The sequence below is a fragment of the Aplidium turbinatum genome, chromosome 5, assembly GCF_918807975.1.
Source record: "Aplidium turbinatum chromosome 5, kaAplTurb1.1, whole genome shotgun sequence".
Lineage (NCBI taxonomy): Eukaryota > Metazoa > Chordata > Ascidiacea > Aplousobranchia > Polyclinidae > Aplidium > Aplidium turbinatum.
The window spans coordinates 35704572-35723181 of record NC_137476.1 but is presented as its reverse complement, the minus strand read 5'-3'; the positions used below and the strand labels follow the sequence as shown (position 1 = coordinate 35723181).

Sequence of the window (18610 nt, the reverse complement as noted above, 5' to 3'; positions counted from 1 at the left end):
TAGTGTTTTGCAACATAGTTAAGGCAAACAAAACAAGTAGCAAACAAAACAAGGTACAGATGGCGCTGATAATACAAATCAACGCTAAGTAAGGTGGAGAGTTAAACATAAAAAGCATCTCCCTAAACTATCCCTATAATCTTTTTAAATTAACAGAAGCTGGAATTTTTAGGATTGTCTACACCGAATCGGTTGTCACCAGCCATTTCCGAATTGGCGGCACCGAATTGTCACAGACCACTCCAGTTGTTATCAGTGTATTGCCTCATAGCGCTGGTCACTTTCGGTTGACGTTTTGTTGAGTTTTGTCACAAGGATCTTTGTATTATTTGAGTTATAAGTTCACATTTGTTAATTTCAGTATTTTTTCGAAGAAAATTCCAACAAGTTTGTCCAAGCCTCGTCCAAGTGAACTGGTGAGTGGTAGTCGATGTCTATGAACATATCCATTAGTTTGCTTCAACGTCTTAATTATCATAACAGCCTACAAAGGTAATGCAACATTGATTGAATTTTTATCCTCGGACTGGGAAAGCTTCTTGCAGAGCTTAATCCTGGCAGTTTCGCATACTTGTAGAGGCTTTCGAGATTGACAGACTGAAGTTTCCGATTTGTGAAGTCTTGTTGCCGGGGAACTATTCCATCCATTAGATGCCGCTGAATGGAGAGCAGTCCTTAACGTGCGTTGCTCAAGCGCACACCCCGAGAGACAAACCAGCGCCGCTCGATCTTGAAGCTTCTTCGTTCCAGAAGTGACGCGCTAACCAATTGAGCTAACATGCTGGTTGGATCAAGGACATGTGCAAGTTAAACTAAGAATTAGGTGCGGATCGTTCATTCTGTGTATATTAGTCGAAGTATCACTTGATACTTTTAGTTTAGTTCTTATCACAATCTCAAAGGTTGCAAATGTCTGCAAAAAGCAAAAGTGCATTTCCATGATATGCACTTTATGCAGCCCATCTGTTGAATTATAACCAGCGCTCCGAAAGTTATGCGCTGCACAATGTGCGTGTAGGATATAAGAATTGAGCGCTGTTTCTTAGTTTTCGTCACCACATACCTATGATATAGTTTAAAAGTTACCCCAGAATCGTTGTCTGTGCAGTCTAGCCCTGCGCACACAAGCAACGCTTCTCCAAGCAAGAAAAAGAGCAGCAGCAAAGACGACAATGATAATGATGAAAGCAGTCTTGACCTATCCCTTGTAGACCAATTTGAAGTGGAACCTTGCATCTCTGACCAATCACGAAGGTCAGTTGTCTTTTCGATTGGTAGAACATCTTGTGTTGCTCTGCACTTTGTCAACATGTGTTGTGTTTTCATCAGATCAACGCGTACTTCGAAACGAAATATACCTGTGGTTTCTACTCGCATCCGCAATGACTCCCCACAAGATGCAACCACATCACTGAGTCATCTTAGGGTCAGGTCACGTGGGAAGAAGACTTCCTCGCAACGCAAGAAAAGGGAAAGTTCCAGTGATGAATATCTCCCTACTCCTGCAAGTCGACCGAAAAAGAAAAGCAAAAGTGCGTCAAAAGGTCATAATCAAACCACCACAACACTGCCAACAAGCACTGATGAAGCACTCGGCCTGAAGGAGTGGCTCAATTCAAAGGTCAGTTTTTGTGTTGTAAGTAAAGGTATCTTCACATGACCATTCTGGGACTTTCTTTTCAAATTTTTACTGGGTTGAGAGTTTTTAGTGCACGCTTCTCTTTTGACATTCAGCAATATAACTTATTATTTATCTTATCTTTAAATAAGCAGCACAATAGGATTTAAAATTAAATGATCAACAATATATGATCACAATAGGATCAACATATGCTCCGACCACACCTCATATAATACTCGCTGACATTTTATACCATTGTTTGTTCGTTCTTTGCAGCGATCTAAGTCGGATGTCAACCAGGTGGAAACAGTGCAGACGGCTACAAAAAGAAAATATGCTTCAAAGAGGAAACTCAAAGGTTTTTATAAATGTCCTGCTGTTTTAATGAGTTAAAACATCCCCAAAGTGCTGGCTGCTTGTGGCGCGCGGGTACACCGTCTGTGGCCACCGTCTTGGCACTAGAATATGCAATCTTAATGCTTAGGCCGAGTTTCAAGGAAAAAATGAGTGAAAATTGTAATGCGGCCCGCCAAGACTCGCGAAATGCGGCTAAAAGGGTAAGTAGCTAAAAAGCTTTGGGCACACCTGGTCTAGCGGCTTTTCTTATAGTCGACTTACTTACCGCATCATCCCCATGCAATAGGTGGTCAGACCACACAGCATGTGACAACTCATCAACTGCATTTCCAGCTACTGTCCAAGTCAGCAAAAGAGATTTTCACCTAGCATCGGACTTTCTCGGTCATCGCAAATTGCTAAACTGAATATGCTGCCTTTTAGGACATGCCATTCCAAGCTTCGGCTTGCTCGATTTCATCATGGGCCACCTTCAGCCACTTGCTGAAGTGTTCTTAGCTCAGTTGTCACTTGCTCAACTTCTATTTGCTCAATTCAACTGCTGACTTGCAAGAAACTCCATGCAATATTGTTCCTATCTTTCGTGTACACGTCCAGTTGATCATGCGATGTGGTATTGACACATATCTAAGCTACACCCAGGCAACTGCGCCTTCAATCGCTTTTAACCTCTTGATGCCATCCAGATACTCAGTTGTAATTGAAGGTGTAGTGACTATTGATGAAAAATCGATTTTTTTTTCAAGAAATTTTAATACATGCTCTGATTAATCTTGCTACGTCATCAGGAGGCGACGATGACGTCACAGAAGCAGATCCTCAAGAAAGAACTTACCGAAAAGCGAGCAACATCTCCTTCCCGGTAGTCGACCGATCCTCCATCATGAATTTGCACGACAGGCAAGTAATGACAGGATGACAATGACGGTTTAGTGATGAGCTGAGCTCTCTTCATATACTGCTCAACATTTTGTTTGTTTCTCAACAGATCAAAGCACATTTTGAAACAAAGCACCACTGTGTCCTCTCCCCTTCTCCAAAAAGACCTTTCAAGTGATGCCATTACATCACTAAACCGTCTTCAGGTTAGGTCGCCTCGGAAGAAGACTTTATCTGAAAGCAAAGAGAAAGGTGCCAGTGATGAATATTTTCCGGTCTCCAGAAGAGGTCGACCAAAAAAGAATAGCAAAAGTACGTCAAGAGTAGATCATCTGATAACCACGCTCCTAACCAGCAGGAGAAAAGCACCCATTCTGAAGGAACGGAACACTACACAGGTAATGTATTGCTTCAACTGGAGGTCTTTGTTTTAATTTATGTTACAGTAGTTGGGGTACTGTCTGTATGTATATTCGCTTCTAGTCAAAGCCAATCGACCAATTAGTTGGAATCTTTCTTAGTTTCCATCACTACATACATGTAGTTTAAAAGCTCACCAATAATCGTTGTCTATCCAGCCCGGCCCTGCGCACACAAGTAACGCTTTTCCAAGCAAGAACAAAAGCAGCAGCAAAAACAACGATGATGACGAAAGCAGTCTTAACCGATCCCTTGCAGACCAATTTGAAGTGGAGCCTTGCATCTCTGACCAATCACGAAGGTCAGTTATATTTTCGATTGGCAGAATCATTTTGTCGTATCCAATATCCAGGCTTTCACCCGGTGAAGGTTTCGATTAAGTGGATGGGAAAGCAAGGAAGCCACGTTTTGTGTCCACCTTCAGGCATGCCTAATGTGTTTTGCCAAAGACACAGCATCTTGCTTTTGAGCGGTGTCGAACCATGGACTTTCCGAGTGTCGTACCACGGCTCTCACCACTCGGCTATGCTTGTGTTGCTCTTCACTGTGTCAACATTTGTTGTGTTTTCATCAGATCAACGCGTACTTCGAAACGAAATATACCTGTGGTTTCTACTCGCATCCGCAATGACTCCCCACAAGATGCAACCACATCACTGAGTCATCTTAGGGTCAGGTCACGTGGGAAGAAGGCTTCCTCTCAACGCAAGAAAGGGGAAAGTTCCAGTGATGAATATCTCCTTGCTCCTGCAAGTCGACCGAAAAAGAAAAGCAAAAGTGCGTCAAAAGGTCATAATCAAACCACCACAACACTGCCAACAAGCACTGATAAAGCACCCGGCCCGAAGGGACGTAACAATACAAAGGTAATACAGATTGCTTCTATTGTGATCCACTTTTACATTGTAGAGGTCTTTGTTTGGATTCTTACTAGTTCCGGCATAATCGGCATATTCTCTTTTGTTATCAACAATGAAACTAATCCGATGAGCCTTTATTTTTCTGATCCTGCCAGTATTCTCCGCAATTGCACATCTTTCTTGAATGTCCTTAATATTTTATCCTATACTTAGTTCTGGTTATCTTGCACAGCCACAGGCGTTTTCTGTGCAACTTCACATTCCACGTTTGTTCTTTACAGGATGTCAACCAGGTGGAAATAGTGCGGACGACTACAAAAAGAAAATATGCTTCGAAGAGGAAACTCAAAGGTTACTCACTTTTTATAAATATTTTTCTGTTTCGTTGTTCAATCGTGGTTTGGTTTCCACTTGTGTGGGTGGCTGATTCTCTCTTCAATGTTTTAAACCTCTTTTCTCCATCTTTTCTGTTCATCGTATCCCCCTTCTTTAGCCCACCGTACCAGGGCTCTCACCACTCGGCTATGCAGCCGACATGAGGTCATGAGTACGGATCGTACCTGTTCGTGAAAACAAACGTCTTTGGACATATTTGCAACGTCACTGAACGTTATGAAAAGGGAAAACTCAAAAATGCTAAGAAATTACGAACACCAATGCTACTTTTATTCTTGCTGCGTCATCAGGAGGTGATCATGACGTCACAGAAGCAATTCATCCAGAAAGAACTTACCAAGAAGCGAGCAATATTCCCTTCCCAATGGTCGACCAATCCTCCATCATGAACCTGCACGACAGGCAAGTAGTGACAAGATGGGTCGTTGTATCTGAGAGCTGTTGCATATTTTGCAAAGCGACGCTTAAGACTTTAAAGTAAATTTGCGTTCTTCTGTTGACTATAGGCTACCAGGGTTACCTCCTGGTGTTAAAGATGATGCCTAGCTTTTATTACCGACGTTTCGTCAGTCAGCACGACTGACTTTATCAAGGGGGCTAAAACAGGTAAACACAACCTGTTCAGCAACAAATGGCACAACACAAAACCATACTGACGAAATGAATAAAGGAGCAAGAATCAGAGTTAAAAAAACACAACAAGATAACCGCTTGTTTAACCGAATGCAGTTTTTGCCTAAGACTTTATTAATGTTTGAGGTAAGAAAAACATACCCGTTGTCATGGGATTTACCAACACGACAATAAACGGGAAACCGAATAATTGTAATTTTAAACAACCTAGCGAAACTATATCGACACACGGCATTCATTAATATATATGTACAAAATGATAACAAAAAATGGAAACGTTTTCGGCTATACATCTAGCCTTTGTCAAAGTAGTAGTAGTAGTAGTGTGGTAATCCAGTTTTAATCCGGTGATATCCCCGTCACCGAAGGTGGCCGGATTCACCTCCAAGTGCCGCAATCGCCTTCACACCCTGCCTCCACATCGATCTGTTTCATTTGCCTTGCAGCTATCCCAACAAAATTGCACGAACCGGTCCCCCTGCCTCTACCCCGCGTAAAGTCAAAACTACCAAAGACAGCGCCGGAGCATCAATTGCGACCGATGCTGTTGATAGAAGCGCCGGTGAGTCAATGTGTTTTTGAGTTGGAAAATAGTCTGTTTGAAAATTGTGAAATAAAGTTTGGCAAATCTTTTCATTTGGCCGAAAGCCAGCTTATACCCTGCAAAAAGGGTTCAGTTTGATGCATCAAATTAATATTGTTGTTTTAGATATAACGATCCCTACTGACAGTGAGAGAAGTTCACTTGGGGGGTATGGAGAGACGTCTCCCGCGTATGTAGCGACTCCTTCCGACGCAGAAAAGTAGGTTGTTTTTTGCATTTGTAATTTGTGATGATGATTTGACCAATGTGATCTTTGGAGTTGCATCCGAACTAGATTTGGAGATCTCAAATCCGAATCGCTCAACTGTGAACTTTTATGGGTGTACAAAAGATTTGTTTCTTGTGCTCTCCCTTGGTATTCTGTATAAGCCTCCTTTGGAGGACATTATTGCTTACCGCATTAAACACTGTCTGCTTCTGCGGGCCCTCCTAAATCAATTGCATTGTGACCTTCAGTCAAAGTTGCCTGGCGTAGTTTTGCTAATGTTCGTTGTCATGTTTCTACTGTAGGAGTGTATCCAGGAATGCCACTTTGATTGAAGAGATTCCACTTCCCAATGTGGATAAAGATCAAACCTCTTCAGCTACCGGTGGTGCTATTCCATTAATTACTGTTGATAAAGTTGCTGTTCCTTCGGTTAATAACAAAGATAGGAATCATGCTATTAAACGGAAGCCTTCAAAAAGGTCCCAGAAGAATATCTCTTATCACGAAGACACAGATTACAGCGGCTCAGATGAAGAATGGAGCTTAGTAAAGAAGACTCAAAAACGTAGAAAAAAAACAAAACCTAAAAAAAAGTAAGCATCGTGTTTGTATATAATCATCATCAGTCGTCATCTCCGCGTGTAGCAGATTGCGCATCAACATGGGTTATTTGCTTCCAAGAGTGGCGATTTTGAGCCAACTCGCCTAGTGTCGCCAAGTTGAGTCCGGTCCATGATTGGATGTTGTCTTGCCATCGTTTTGGTTGTCTGCCACGTTTTCTTTTTCCTTCTACTTTGCCTTCTGTGTAAACTTTGCTGATTCCGAATTGTGATCTTTTAGTGTGGCCGAACAGTTTTAAAACTTTTGATTTTATTATTGCTGCAATTGGATGTAGTTTTGTCATAGTTAAAAGATCTTCTGTTTTCGTGTGGTCAAGTAGCCTTTTGTTAGTCATGCTTCTCATGATGTGATTTTGGAAGGTAGTCAGTTTTTTCATTGTTGATGATGTCCAATTTCCACATTCTGGACTGTACAGCACGACTGGTAAAACGTAGGTGTTGAAAATTTTTGATTTCAGTTCGATTGAGAGTCTATTGGATGTTAGAATCTTTTTGTTCTTTTCAACAAAAGACTTTGTATGTAAGGCTTGTATGCGATAAACTTTTTATATCTTTTCAATAATAATGGTAGTTGCCATCTCCCCAGCATTCAAAAGTTAACTTATTTTTTAACAATGCTTAAATATTGCGTCCACTTGATTGATTTGAAAGTAAGCTCAAGGTTGTGCGAAATCACCAATACAAACAAGAAGCAAAGAAGTTTTCCTTCGGTTTCTTAGTGATTGAAACTTCGTAAAATAGACGTAACTTTGTCAAAAATTATTCATTTCCTTTAATTCATGATCTACATAACATGTTCCGTGTTGTGCTTTTGTAACCCTGTCTCTGACGTCATGAAAGTACGCTGCTGCGTGGGTAATGTATTAGCATCCTGACACACAGAAAATAGCTTTCATAGTTCGAAGTAAACTTTCACCCATTAACTCGATTCTAGTCCCCAATATCTTGATTCTGTCTCAACTCGTGCACCCATTAAACGCAATTCTGTCCCGACTAACTTGATGTTGTACAGTACGCATTAACTCGGTGTTGTTCCCCCATTAATCCAATGTTGTCCCCCATTAATCAAATGTTATGCCCCGTTAATTCGATGTCCCCCATCAACTCGATGTTGTACCCATCAACTCGATGTTGTACCCATCAACCGGATGTTGTACCCTAATAGCTCGATATTGTCCACCATTAACCCAATGTAGTCCCCATCAAGCCGATGTTGTCTCCACTAACTCTATGTTTTCCCCATCAACTCTATGTTTTCCCCATCAGCTCTATGTTTTCCCCATCAACTCTATGTTTTCCCCATGAACTCTATGTTTTCCCCATCAACTCTATGTTTTCCCCATCAACCCTATGTTTTCCCCATGAACTCTATGTTTTCCCCCATCAACTCTATGTTTTCCCCCATCAACCCGATGTTGTCTCCATTAACTCGATATTATCCACCACTAACCCGATCTTTTGATACCACAGATGCTCATTGTACGAGGCTCTGTATACGACTTCGCGACTTCCGCCAAGACTTCGTGAGTGCTGTCATGGATGTTTCATATTGTGTGGCTTTTATATTTTGATCACATCACAATGAGGGTATCTCCAGACCCTCACGTCATGTGTCTACAGTCTACACAACAAATATAAGAACTATCTGTTTTGATACCACTTTATTGTCAATCATTTTCAATTGTTTGTAGTTTCGTTTTACGAGAAACATTTCTCATCAGAGGTATGATTCTGAAAAATTCAAGATATTTCATACAGGGTGATCCGAAAGTAACTCCCCATTCTAAAATAACTGCAATTTATTCTTGAAGTGTAATTTCTCCAATTAATGAATATGAGAAGAAAATATATTGCATGGAATTTTATTTAAAATTCAATATGGCCACCATCATTTGCCGCAAGCTTCTCAAGTCGACCATGAACAGCATCAACTGATTTCACAAGAAACTCTTGTGGGATGGAACTCATAACTTCACGTGTTCTCGCTTCAAGTTCTTCCAAATTTTTTGGTTTGGTTGAGTAGACTTGTTCTTTTAACCAACCCCAAAGAAAAAAGTTACAGGGTGTTAAATCAGGACTTCTGGCTGGCCATTCGTGTGAACCACGACGACCCATCCATTTTTCAGGAAATTGGGCATTCAGCCATTCTCGAACAACAATAGCAAAGTGTGGAGGAGCTCCATCTTGCATGAAAATTAAATCTTCAATATTATCCCAAGCCCTGATAATTGGCCAAACTTCATTTTTCAGCATGATGAGGTACTTTTCGGCATTCATGGTATTATGAAGGATGAACGGACCCACATTCCTATCCGAAGTCATTCCACACCATACCGTTACCTTGGGTCGATTCTGCATTTTTTCACTGGTAACACGAGGATCTTCTCCAGCCCAGCAGTGACAGTTATGACGGTTCACAAACCCACTTATGTGGAATGCTGCTTCATCACTCCAGAATATATTTTTTAAGAAATCTAGCCGGTCTCCAAATCAAGCCAACATCATCTCTCCAAACTCCATACGAATGTCGCAGTCTTCGGCAGAGAGTGCTTGGCAGTAGTGTGGCTTCTAAGCACGCCATTTAAGTTCATTTTTGAGCACATTACGTACACAACGAAAGGAAAGTCCACTTTCTCTTGCTGCTTGTCGAATTGACTTTTTCGGGCTACGGCTAAACATTTGTTGAACAAGCTGCACTACCTCAAGCTCTTTGAATTTGGAAGGGCGACAGGCTTCTTTGAGTATCACTCACAGATCCTATAGTCATGTGTTTTGCATGACAATTTTTGATCATTTTTGGGTCAATTTGAGCATGTCTTCCCTTAATGGTTCTCCACCATCTTTGTACTTTAACAATGGATCTCCAAACTTCGTAACGTGCAGCTATCTGGGCACGTTCCTGCACAGTGAGACGTCCAGCCATTTTTGTAGGGCTTTAAAATTTCAAACAAATTAACAAAGTTAAAAAAACAATTCACATAAACATATCTGAAAAGAAAACAAGATCATAGATTTAATTGCCAAACATTAAGTATCTTACAAACAAAAATTAAGAAATAATATTGCAGGATTTGAATAACTTCTGAGTATTTTCAAATAGGGAGTTACTTACGGACCACTCTATTTTGTTCCATTTTTCTTATATGACCTCCCTTCAGAAGCAAACAATCTGGGCCTAAGAATATCTTGTTTGCATAATGTTCAATAGCTTCAACTAATGGAGTGGACAGTTAGTCATCCATCATGTTGGCCAGCTTCTCATAAAATTCTTACCTCAAACATTATCCACTCAGTGGTTCGTCCTCCATCCCCACACGCCATCCAACTCGGCCTTCGCCGCAGCACTCGCGCCCGAGTGCGGCCACTGGATATGTGCTTCGGCGAAAGACTTGAATATGAGTAAGCGTCCATCTAACTTTTTTCACAGATTATATTGTTATTGGATATATTTACAAGCGGATCCGTTGCTTCAGGTTTTGTTTGCGCAGGCTATTTAAAAACTGATACCGGTCCAAATCAGGAATAATAAAAATCAAAATAGTTTTCATAATTGCTTTCAGATAACTGGTAGTTACTAACAAAGTTTATAGAGTAAAAGTCAATTGGATTTATTAATCTAAGTTTTATTACGCCGTAATGTTTCCTCTACTTGTCACAGCTAGACAAGTGAGATTATGTTGAATAAAATGTTATAAAAAAACTTTCTCGTGACCCACGTGACCTTGAGGTTATCCAGCGTCGTTTGTGACGTCATAACTCGTCAATATCGTGTAACTGCTATTCAGTCAAGACTTATACTGTAAATGCAACATAGTGACAAAAGTGGGTTTTGAACCCATGTCACTGACACAATGATCTAACATTGAACACTTTTATCGCAGTGACAACAACGAGCTGGTAGGGGTCATGACGTCATGCAACACCATTGACCCAGGTCAGTCATTGGATGTGGTTGTTTACGCACGGAATGTAATGTTTTTTGTTTGTCGTATCCAGGCTTACACCCGGTAGTTGAAGATTTAGATTAAGTGGACCGGAAGGCAAGGAAGCCAATCTTCGTGTCCACCTTCAGGCATGCCTTTAAGTGTCTTGCCAAAGACACAGCCGCATGCTCTTAAGCGGTGTCGAACCGGCGCCCTATCGAACGTCGTTCTAGGACTCTCACCACCCGACAATGTAATGTTGATTGTGCAGCAAAGATGCCTCTGCAGCGAGTCTGCTATTGGTCCAATGCAGTTGTTCACATCCGATACGAATCACATGATTGGCGGTCATGAACCCAGACAGCAAAGCACCCGTTTTTGTACATTGATTCAACGTCTACAGTCGTTGGATCAACGTAAAATAGCGGTTACTTTGCTGTTTGGGAACTGATTTTATTTTTTTTCTAATCCAGTTCATTACTCCGGTGACTCCACCACATTCAGCCCCGTTCAGCAGAGGACAAAGAAGAAGAAGACCTCCAACCGCTCCCGTGGTACGTTGATAACGTTGCAACAACTCGCATGGTGATCTGGCTGTCATAAGGTCAAAGGTCATTGCTTGCTTCAAGATTTGTCGCAAGGCGATGATACCATTTTGTTGTCAATTAAGAACAAACAATCCATTATGTACTTGTACTAGCGCACTGTATGTTAGAGTGTAGTTGCACTGTATGTACTTGTTGTTAGAGGACTTTTACAGTTGTGACAATTCAAATTTCACTAAATGAACAACAAACATTATAACATAGTTTTACATTGTGCAGCTCAACCCATCGACGATGCTTCAAGTAAGCGAATTAAAAAGATCAGGAAAAACCAAAAACCCGCCAAGGAACCCTCCCCACCACCGCCGGGAGGTATGTGGGAAGCTAGGCTAACGAATATGCATCGTAACCCATACAAGTTGCTGTTCTGGCAGGTGGCCTGCAATATAACCAAGTAGGGGGGTGTTGTTCCCTGTACGCCGAAGGGCTGATATTGTTACAAACTCTTTGAAAGCATCAAGGGCGCACTGGTTGCCATTTCTAACCCACCACACTCTTTCTTTAAATATTTTTTTTCCATTACTCTATCCATACTTGCGCTACTTAATAATAATGCTTGTTTTTAAATAGCGCTGTATCCATCGCAGAATGCGTTGCTCCTCAGCGCTTTACAAAGCAGACAGTGTCAATGCAGCCGTATAGAGGCGCAACTGAGTACATTATTACCCGAATCCATCCATTGCTCAGTGCCAAGCAGGAATTAGATTCAGTACCATTTTTAAAAAGCCACCGAACCGGTTTAAAGAAGCAATAAGTGCTTTGGCATTGTGTTATAATGTTGAACCTTGTACGGTGGAATTTACTCTCCAAAACTAACGGCAGTTGGTATACTGTGTTAGTCAGTTTAAGCCACTATTGCATGGTTGTATTGTATAATCTTGTAGAACTGGTCCTATGTTGGGAAACATCACCCTTCAGCATTTTGCTTGGCTGTGTCTCCGTTTGTTTGTAACATACAAGTGTGTTCCTCACATGGTTTACGTTTTAGAAGACTCATGGACCAACCAAGAAGAAGACAGAGCATCCTCCGTCAATGCCGCCCCTTTTGACTTGACGAATCGCGAACACTCACGCTCGCCTGGTGAGTGGCTGAGGGGCGAGGGCTGCCAGTTTTGGTCTGTGTCTTTGCAACTCTCATATAAGCTTAGAGGAAATTGTAACCATCACTTTCATCATCCAAGTTCGGTTTTGTCCTTACTAGTGGGGGTGGCCGATTTTTTCCTTGCAGCGATTGCCTTCACTCCTATTCTCCGCCTTGTTCTGTCCATCGCATCGTCTTTCTTTAGTCCGATTTTTTCTGCCTTGTTTTTCACCTGTTCCTTCCATGTTTTATTTTTGGGCGTTCCTGTTTTCTCTTCCTATCTACCTTCAAAGTCAATGCCTTTCAAAGAAAACTTCCTTAGTACATGTCCAATTGTCCATTGTCCATACCATCTTACTCCATTTGTTTTATTTATTGCATGCTCGTTGAATAACAAATAACATGGTTTTTCATTGTGCAGTTCAACCCACCGATGATGTTTCCAAAAAACGAAACAATAAGATCAGGAAGAAGCAAAAACCCGCTATAAAACTCTTCCCACTACAACCGGGAGGTATGTGGGAAGCTAGCGTGCATGTTTTTTGATGATTTATAATTTTATATGACGGTGCGAACGTATGCGTTGTCAGAGGATGGTTCGAAACTGTTCATCTAATCTTGGAATTGGTTCATATCAAGCGATCTTGATGATTTTCACCATGGGTTGTAACAGAATGCGTGCCTTTTGAAAAGGGGGCACGTCACGTGAGCAACAAACGTTGTTGGACAAACAATTTCCCCCTAGCATTGTGTCCAATGCTTTATTTAATAGTTGAGCTTTTCAGACGATCTTCCCGCTGCCCCTGGAGAAAACGTGGAATCCTCTGTTGGCAACGCTACCTTTAACTTGACCACCAGTGAGCAATTAACCAGCGCTAATATTTCCATCTTTGACAGGACCGGACGCCCATGCACAGTTGGTGAGTAGCTTGTTGTGTGATATCTAGAACAGCAGGAAATGTTCCTTCAGACGTGTAGCGGCAATTTTGCTGAAGAAAAAATAGCCTCGTGAAAGTGTCTGCAGAAGGAAGAATTATGAATTCTTCAACACAACTTGTGTAAACTGTTTAGTAATGAGACTATTTCCGTTCCAGTACACGGATACAGCCAACTTTGCTTAAGCAGACCATATTAACACCAAGCCAAGTTGGTCTCATTAGGCAGATTCACCTGGTGTTTGATTGGGTTATCAACAACATCTTTTGTGGAACTAGTTAATGTCTGCACACAAATATTGTTATGAACCAGCAAAGATTGTGATTTAACCCAATTCCTACTTTCCTGGTACAATTTACACCCATAAGATTAAAGCTACAATGAGTAGATAAACGTTCGTCTGGGATAGTATCTAACCATGTCTTCGTTTTCTCTTCTCACCAGAGGCACGGACCCTGATCGCCACCCGAGAGAACGAGATCCCATTTGGCAGCAGCGGGGAGCCATGGCAACCTGAAGATCCCCTAAGATTCGTCAAGAACCTCTCCAACGACCGGTTCGCCATGGGGACTGTCACCATCAACCCGCTCCATGAGAAGCCGATGTCCTATATGAAGAAAGATGAACTGGTATGTATTGTGACCATCTTTTGAATGCTTCGCTCTCAGCTTTGGCTCTATAGTACGTAGTAGTCAGTGGGAAACCCCCTGTTTCGACACCACCTGTTACTCCCGAACTTATCTGCGTAATAAAAGTTACAAATGCAAATTCATAAAATGACCTACATGCTTCATCTGATTTTGTGAACATGCATTAAATGCAGGCTACCAATTTTTTTCTGAATCCGTAGCAAAACCTTTCCAAGTTCTCTATTTAATTTTTATGTGGTCTGCACATTTTTCAAGTTGTGCTTCCTGAATATTAAACCTTTACACTTGCTGGCTATTATGTTCACAAATTAAATTTAATCTGAAAATCGTCTCTAGTACTACATACAGTATATCGGATATATCCAATTATCCATGGTCTGATTAAGCCGGAATGGCCCGTTTCGGTGAGTCCGATTCGGTGAGTCCGATCCTTTAACGGGGGATTTTTTCAATTTTTTTTTTAAATTATCGGGTACCGTAGCCTAATTATCATTGTCGTTTTAGGGTTAGGGGTTAGAGGTTAGGAACTCACCGAATCGGACTCACCGAATAGTAGCAGACCCGATTAAGCAGGGTCAGTTTTTTATTGTCGATATCAATTTTTGATTTCTGCCCATCTGGCAGCTCTTTAACCTGCATCATTTTCCAGGCGTTCTACGTCACTCGTGGCACAGTGGAGATCTGCATCAGCTCAGGGGAGGCCACCATCTCTGAAGGTTCTTCCTTCATCATTCCTCCTGGCAACCATTATAAGGTGAAGAACTTATCTTCAGATAAAGCGGCGTCTCTTGTCTTCTTCCAGCTAAAGAGTTGAACATGAAGAAATCATCCTCTCAGATGGGAAGATTTATGAAGAAGCAAAGCCGGATGTTGTGCGTCCTCCGGATCCAGCTATTATGGTTGTTTTTATCATCTTGAAATTAAACAATGTTCAATCCCTGGCTGGGACTGCAAATATGAGAGCACCATGGAGCAGGTTGCGGTGGCATCTGGTTGCATCATCCTGGTGCTTCACCAGTCACCACCTCCTTTCAACTGAAGTCTGATGATGAGCTTTGTCGTAGCTTCTAGGAGAGTTAGATACCGAAGTCAGGCGCGGATCTAGAAGTTTTTTTTTTTCGGGGGGAACCAGAAAATTTGAAAATCAATTATAAAGAAAGAAAAAGATAAAACAGATATGAACAATGATACTACGACATATACGATATGCTATAAAATATACATTAAAACAGCCATTTTCATCAATTGTGAATGTTTAAAAAATAAATTTTGCTTGAATAAAAATTGCTAAGCATGCAAAGTAAACTTGAAATCTGGTTTAAAACCCTGTATGCAGTGTTCATGACCAATTGGATATTTGCAGGTATATACGGTAATTGATTGAAATTATAATGAAGATTAAAAACTATAAAACAGCCATTTAAGGTTTCAGATTGTTTCAACAGAGGTCATTTGGTTCAGCGTTGGTTTCAGCTGAGTCAGCTCCAACAAACGTTGCTATTGAAATGTATTTGAAGTTGTATGAAAGAAAATAACGGATTCTGATCGATGGATAATTTCAACCAAGATAATAACAAAAACTACCTCCCCCAGGATGAGTTAAGTCCATACAGTCCATACAAAGTTCGCCGTGGGACTAATATCTGCTGTTTACATATCAAACCTCAGTATCTGAGTATGGGACCTTTACATATCAAACCATATGATGCGGGAACATACAATTTCAACAATTCCTCACAAAAGTTTTGGGGGCGCCCCTCATAAATCCGCTCCTGACCGAAATGCTTTGTATGATAAAGAGTATTTAACCTGTTTCGATGTAAAGAGCTTTTCAGAAAGAAACGAAAAAACGCATCACCGAATACTTATGTATTTGATGATTGTGAGTTGATTATGAACCTGCTGTGAGGATCTTGATCCGGTTTCATCTGGCTGGTACCGGTTTCTATAGCGTAATAATGGACAGCTGAAGTCACATGATTTGTGTACCTTAGTTTCTTAGGGAATATTGTTCAAGTTTCAATTCAGTGCTCCCAAGATTGCTAGCGTGTTCTTTCGAATATGATTTTGTCTTTCTTTCATTTGTCACTGCCTACTACAGTTTCTATAGGCATGTTTTATGCCAAGATGTGTTTAAAATTCACAAATTTGTTTTAGTCGCTCTTTGTTAAATACAGAAGAAAAGTTGTTGTAGAAACCCTGTCTACTTAAACAATTTAAGTTAGCTCTAGCAAACTTGTATTAAAATGCAGTTTATGGGTAAGCAGCAAACTTGAATAGGCGTAAGAGATCCAAAACTTGTTTTCATCATTCCATGAGAAGCTGGCACTACTTACGCTGGCACACTTATGGTGTGGGCCATTATCATGTTCTCGTTATAGTTTAGGCCTAGAAGATCTAAAACAAGGTAATAGAAGACCAACATCTGGGCATAAGAGATCCAAAACTTTGGCATAGGGAATCTTGTTTTGATTATACTAAGTTGTGGTCATTCTGGCTTGTGAACGGTGTGTTTCAACAACCAGTTGAAGCCGAGAGTCGAACCAGGATTGCATAATTGGAAAGCGAGCGCCTTATCCGCTGCGCCATTCCACCGCTTGGGCAAAACTTGTGCATAGAAAGTTAAATCAATTTGTGCTGACTCCAACGTTGAAACAACCCAAAATTAATTTAGGCTACTCCCCCCCCCCCCCCCCCCCGTATTTAACGTAAATTACCGTAACAGTGCGCGTATCGCGTTGCTCGCTTTATCGCTAATTTTGGCATTATTACATCTCATCACCCCTGAAAACCCATTCAACCCAGTCCCAAGCAAACCTGTGAAGAAGTGAAATTTTCGCAAGGCAAACTGGACCAAGTTCACACTCCTGGTTGAAAAGAAAACCCGGCACCTCCCAGAACCGACTTCTGACGGGCTGGAGAAGTCTTATAAAGCCTTCTGCAAAACCTTACTCGTGGCAGCAAAGAAGTTCATCCCCCGTGGATTCCGTCGTCAATTCATACCTTCCTGGGACGAAGAATGCAACAAACGCTATGATGCGTTCCTGGCCTCAAAAACCAGTGAAGAGAAATCCATGACTGCCACTGATCTGTTGGAACACCTCAACGTAAACAGCGTCGGGAAGATACAGTACAAGGCATTGACTTCACCCACTCAACAAAACTTTCGATCGCCTTACAGGCCGCACCTCCAATCCTAAACGATGCCCTGTGACCGCTAACGCCATAGCACAATAGCTAGCCAATGGCGAATGTAAAGTGGCAAATAAGAAGCACGCCCGTGCAGTGAAGCAGAAATGCAGCAGGCTCTGGAATGCCCCAAGCGCAGATGGCCATTTGTCAGCCCCCTTCAGCACCAGAGAATTTGCGTCTTCCTTCAAACAAGTTAAAAGCGGAAAAGCACAAGAGCCCGATAACATCCCTCAAGAATTCTTAAGGCACTGTGGCCCCAAATGTCTGGCATTGTTGAAAAGGTTCTATTCTGCTTGCTGACCCTCCAGGCCATACCTAAAATCTGGCGAAAAGCAACTGTAGTGGCATTACCTAAACCAAATAAGCCAGCTGATGATCTCATGAGCTATCGCCCAATATCACTACTCTGCGTCCCATACAGCATCCTGGAACGGCTCCTGCTAACTAGACTCGAGCCAGTTGTTGACCCCCAGCTACCTAAAGAACAAGCTGGATTTCGGCACGGACGCTGTACGACTCATCAATCAGTCAAGCTGACCGAGGATATTGAGGAAAGTTTCGAACAAAGCAGGAGTAATCTTGGTGGACCTCACTGCTGCTTATGACACTGTGTGGCACCAAGGGCTAACCCTAAAGCTCCTCCGCATGATCCCAGACAAAAAGGTAGTGCGATTTCTCGCAAACATTCTGGCAAATCGGACCTTTTTGCTGAAGACAAGTGACGGGCAGTGCAGCCGGCCCCGCCGCTTAAAAAACGGTGTTCCGCAAGGATCATGCTTATCACCCTTACTATTTAACATCTACATTAGTGACATGCCAGAGACTACGTCACGCCAGTACGGCTATGCTGATGATCTGGCACTACTCCATTCTTAGAAGTCCTGTCATGTGGTAGAGGAAGCACTTACAGATGACGTGGCCCAAATCGCAGACTACCTGAAGCTGTGGATGCTGAAACTGAGCCTGGCAAAGACCACTGTCACACCTTTGCAACATGGAATCTACGCGCCAATTGTCAGTCTCAACGGAAGCCCACTCCCACACAACCCGTGTCCCACCTACCTAGGAGTGAAGCTCGACCGACAATTAACCTACAAACATCATGCTGAAGCCCTATATGCTATGCTATCAGCACCCAACAACTTGCTGAGATGGCTAGTTAGAACATCCTGGGGTGCTAGTACATCCACACTCCGTACAAGTGCTCTTGCACTTGTTTAAGACTGTCATTGATTTGGGAATCGCTAAAAATCCACACAGAAAACATCCCGACTGGAAAATAGCCCCTCCTGAAAAAGAAGATTTTTTCTGTATGAATTTTAACTTACATTCCATGCAGGGGCAGAACTAGCAAGTAGCCTTTGTTAATTTTATGATTGCCTTGAATATCATGCCAAGTATCAGCAGACCAAGCAATTCTTGTTGTTTCAAGAAAACTTCTGAAACGTCAATCGTGTCTTTGTGTTGATAGATTATTACGTTACTTTTACAGACATAAAGCTTGCGTTTACTTGAATCCATATATCTCCACGGAGTTGGTGGTCCATCGAATTGTACAAAAACAATTACATTTTTAGCAATTCTTCATTCTTTCCGAAAAACAAGTTTAAATAATTGCTGTCAGT

At 41.7% G+C, this 18610-nt stretch overlaps 1 protein-coding gene across 1 annotated transcript in view; it reads left to right on the top strand.

The window, feature by feature from the left end:
• Positions 1–15061, top strand: part of LOC145771219 (uncharacterized) — a 42426-nt gene extending 27365 nt beyond the window's left edge. Inside the window, exons 9-31 of the mRNA XM_082582953.1 lie at positions 362–416; positions 1109–1254; positions 1330–1621; positions 1898–1979; positions 2767–2878; positions 2967–3255; positions 3436–3578; positions 3852–4143; positions 4419–4488; positions 4824–4935; positions 5613–5728; positions 5876–5969; positions 6281–6571; positions 8069–8121; positions 9892–9997; positions 10480–10532; positions 10995–11075; positions 11346–11438; positions 12115–12207; positions 12629–12721; positions 12993–13127; positions 13588–13772; positions 14443–15061. Of these exons, the coding sequence (XP_082439079.1) occupies positions 362–416; positions 1109–1254; positions 1330–1621; positions 1898–1979; positions 2767–2878; positions 2967–3255; positions 3436–3578; positions 3852–4143; positions 4419–4488; positions 4824–4935; positions 5613–5728; positions 5876–5969; positions 6281–6571; positions 8069–8121; positions 9892–9997; positions 10480–10532; positions 10995–11075; positions 11346–11438; positions 12115–12207; positions 12629–12721; positions 12993–13127; positions 13588–13772; positions 14443–14607 (3151 nt within the window). The 3' untranslated portion in view covers positions 14608–15061. The remainder of the gene's footprint in view (positions 1–361; positions 417–1108; positions 1255–1329; positions 1622–1897; positions 1980–2766; positions 2879–2966; positions 3256–3435; positions 3579–3851; positions 4144–4418; positions 4489–4823; positions 4936–5612; positions 5729–5875; positions 5970–6280; positions 6572–8068; positions 8122–9891; positions 9998–10479; positions 10533–10994; positions 11076–11345; positions 11439–12114; positions 12208–12628; positions 12722–12992; positions 13128–13587; positions 13773–14442) is intronic.
• Positions 15062–18610: the final 3549 nt, after the last annotated feature.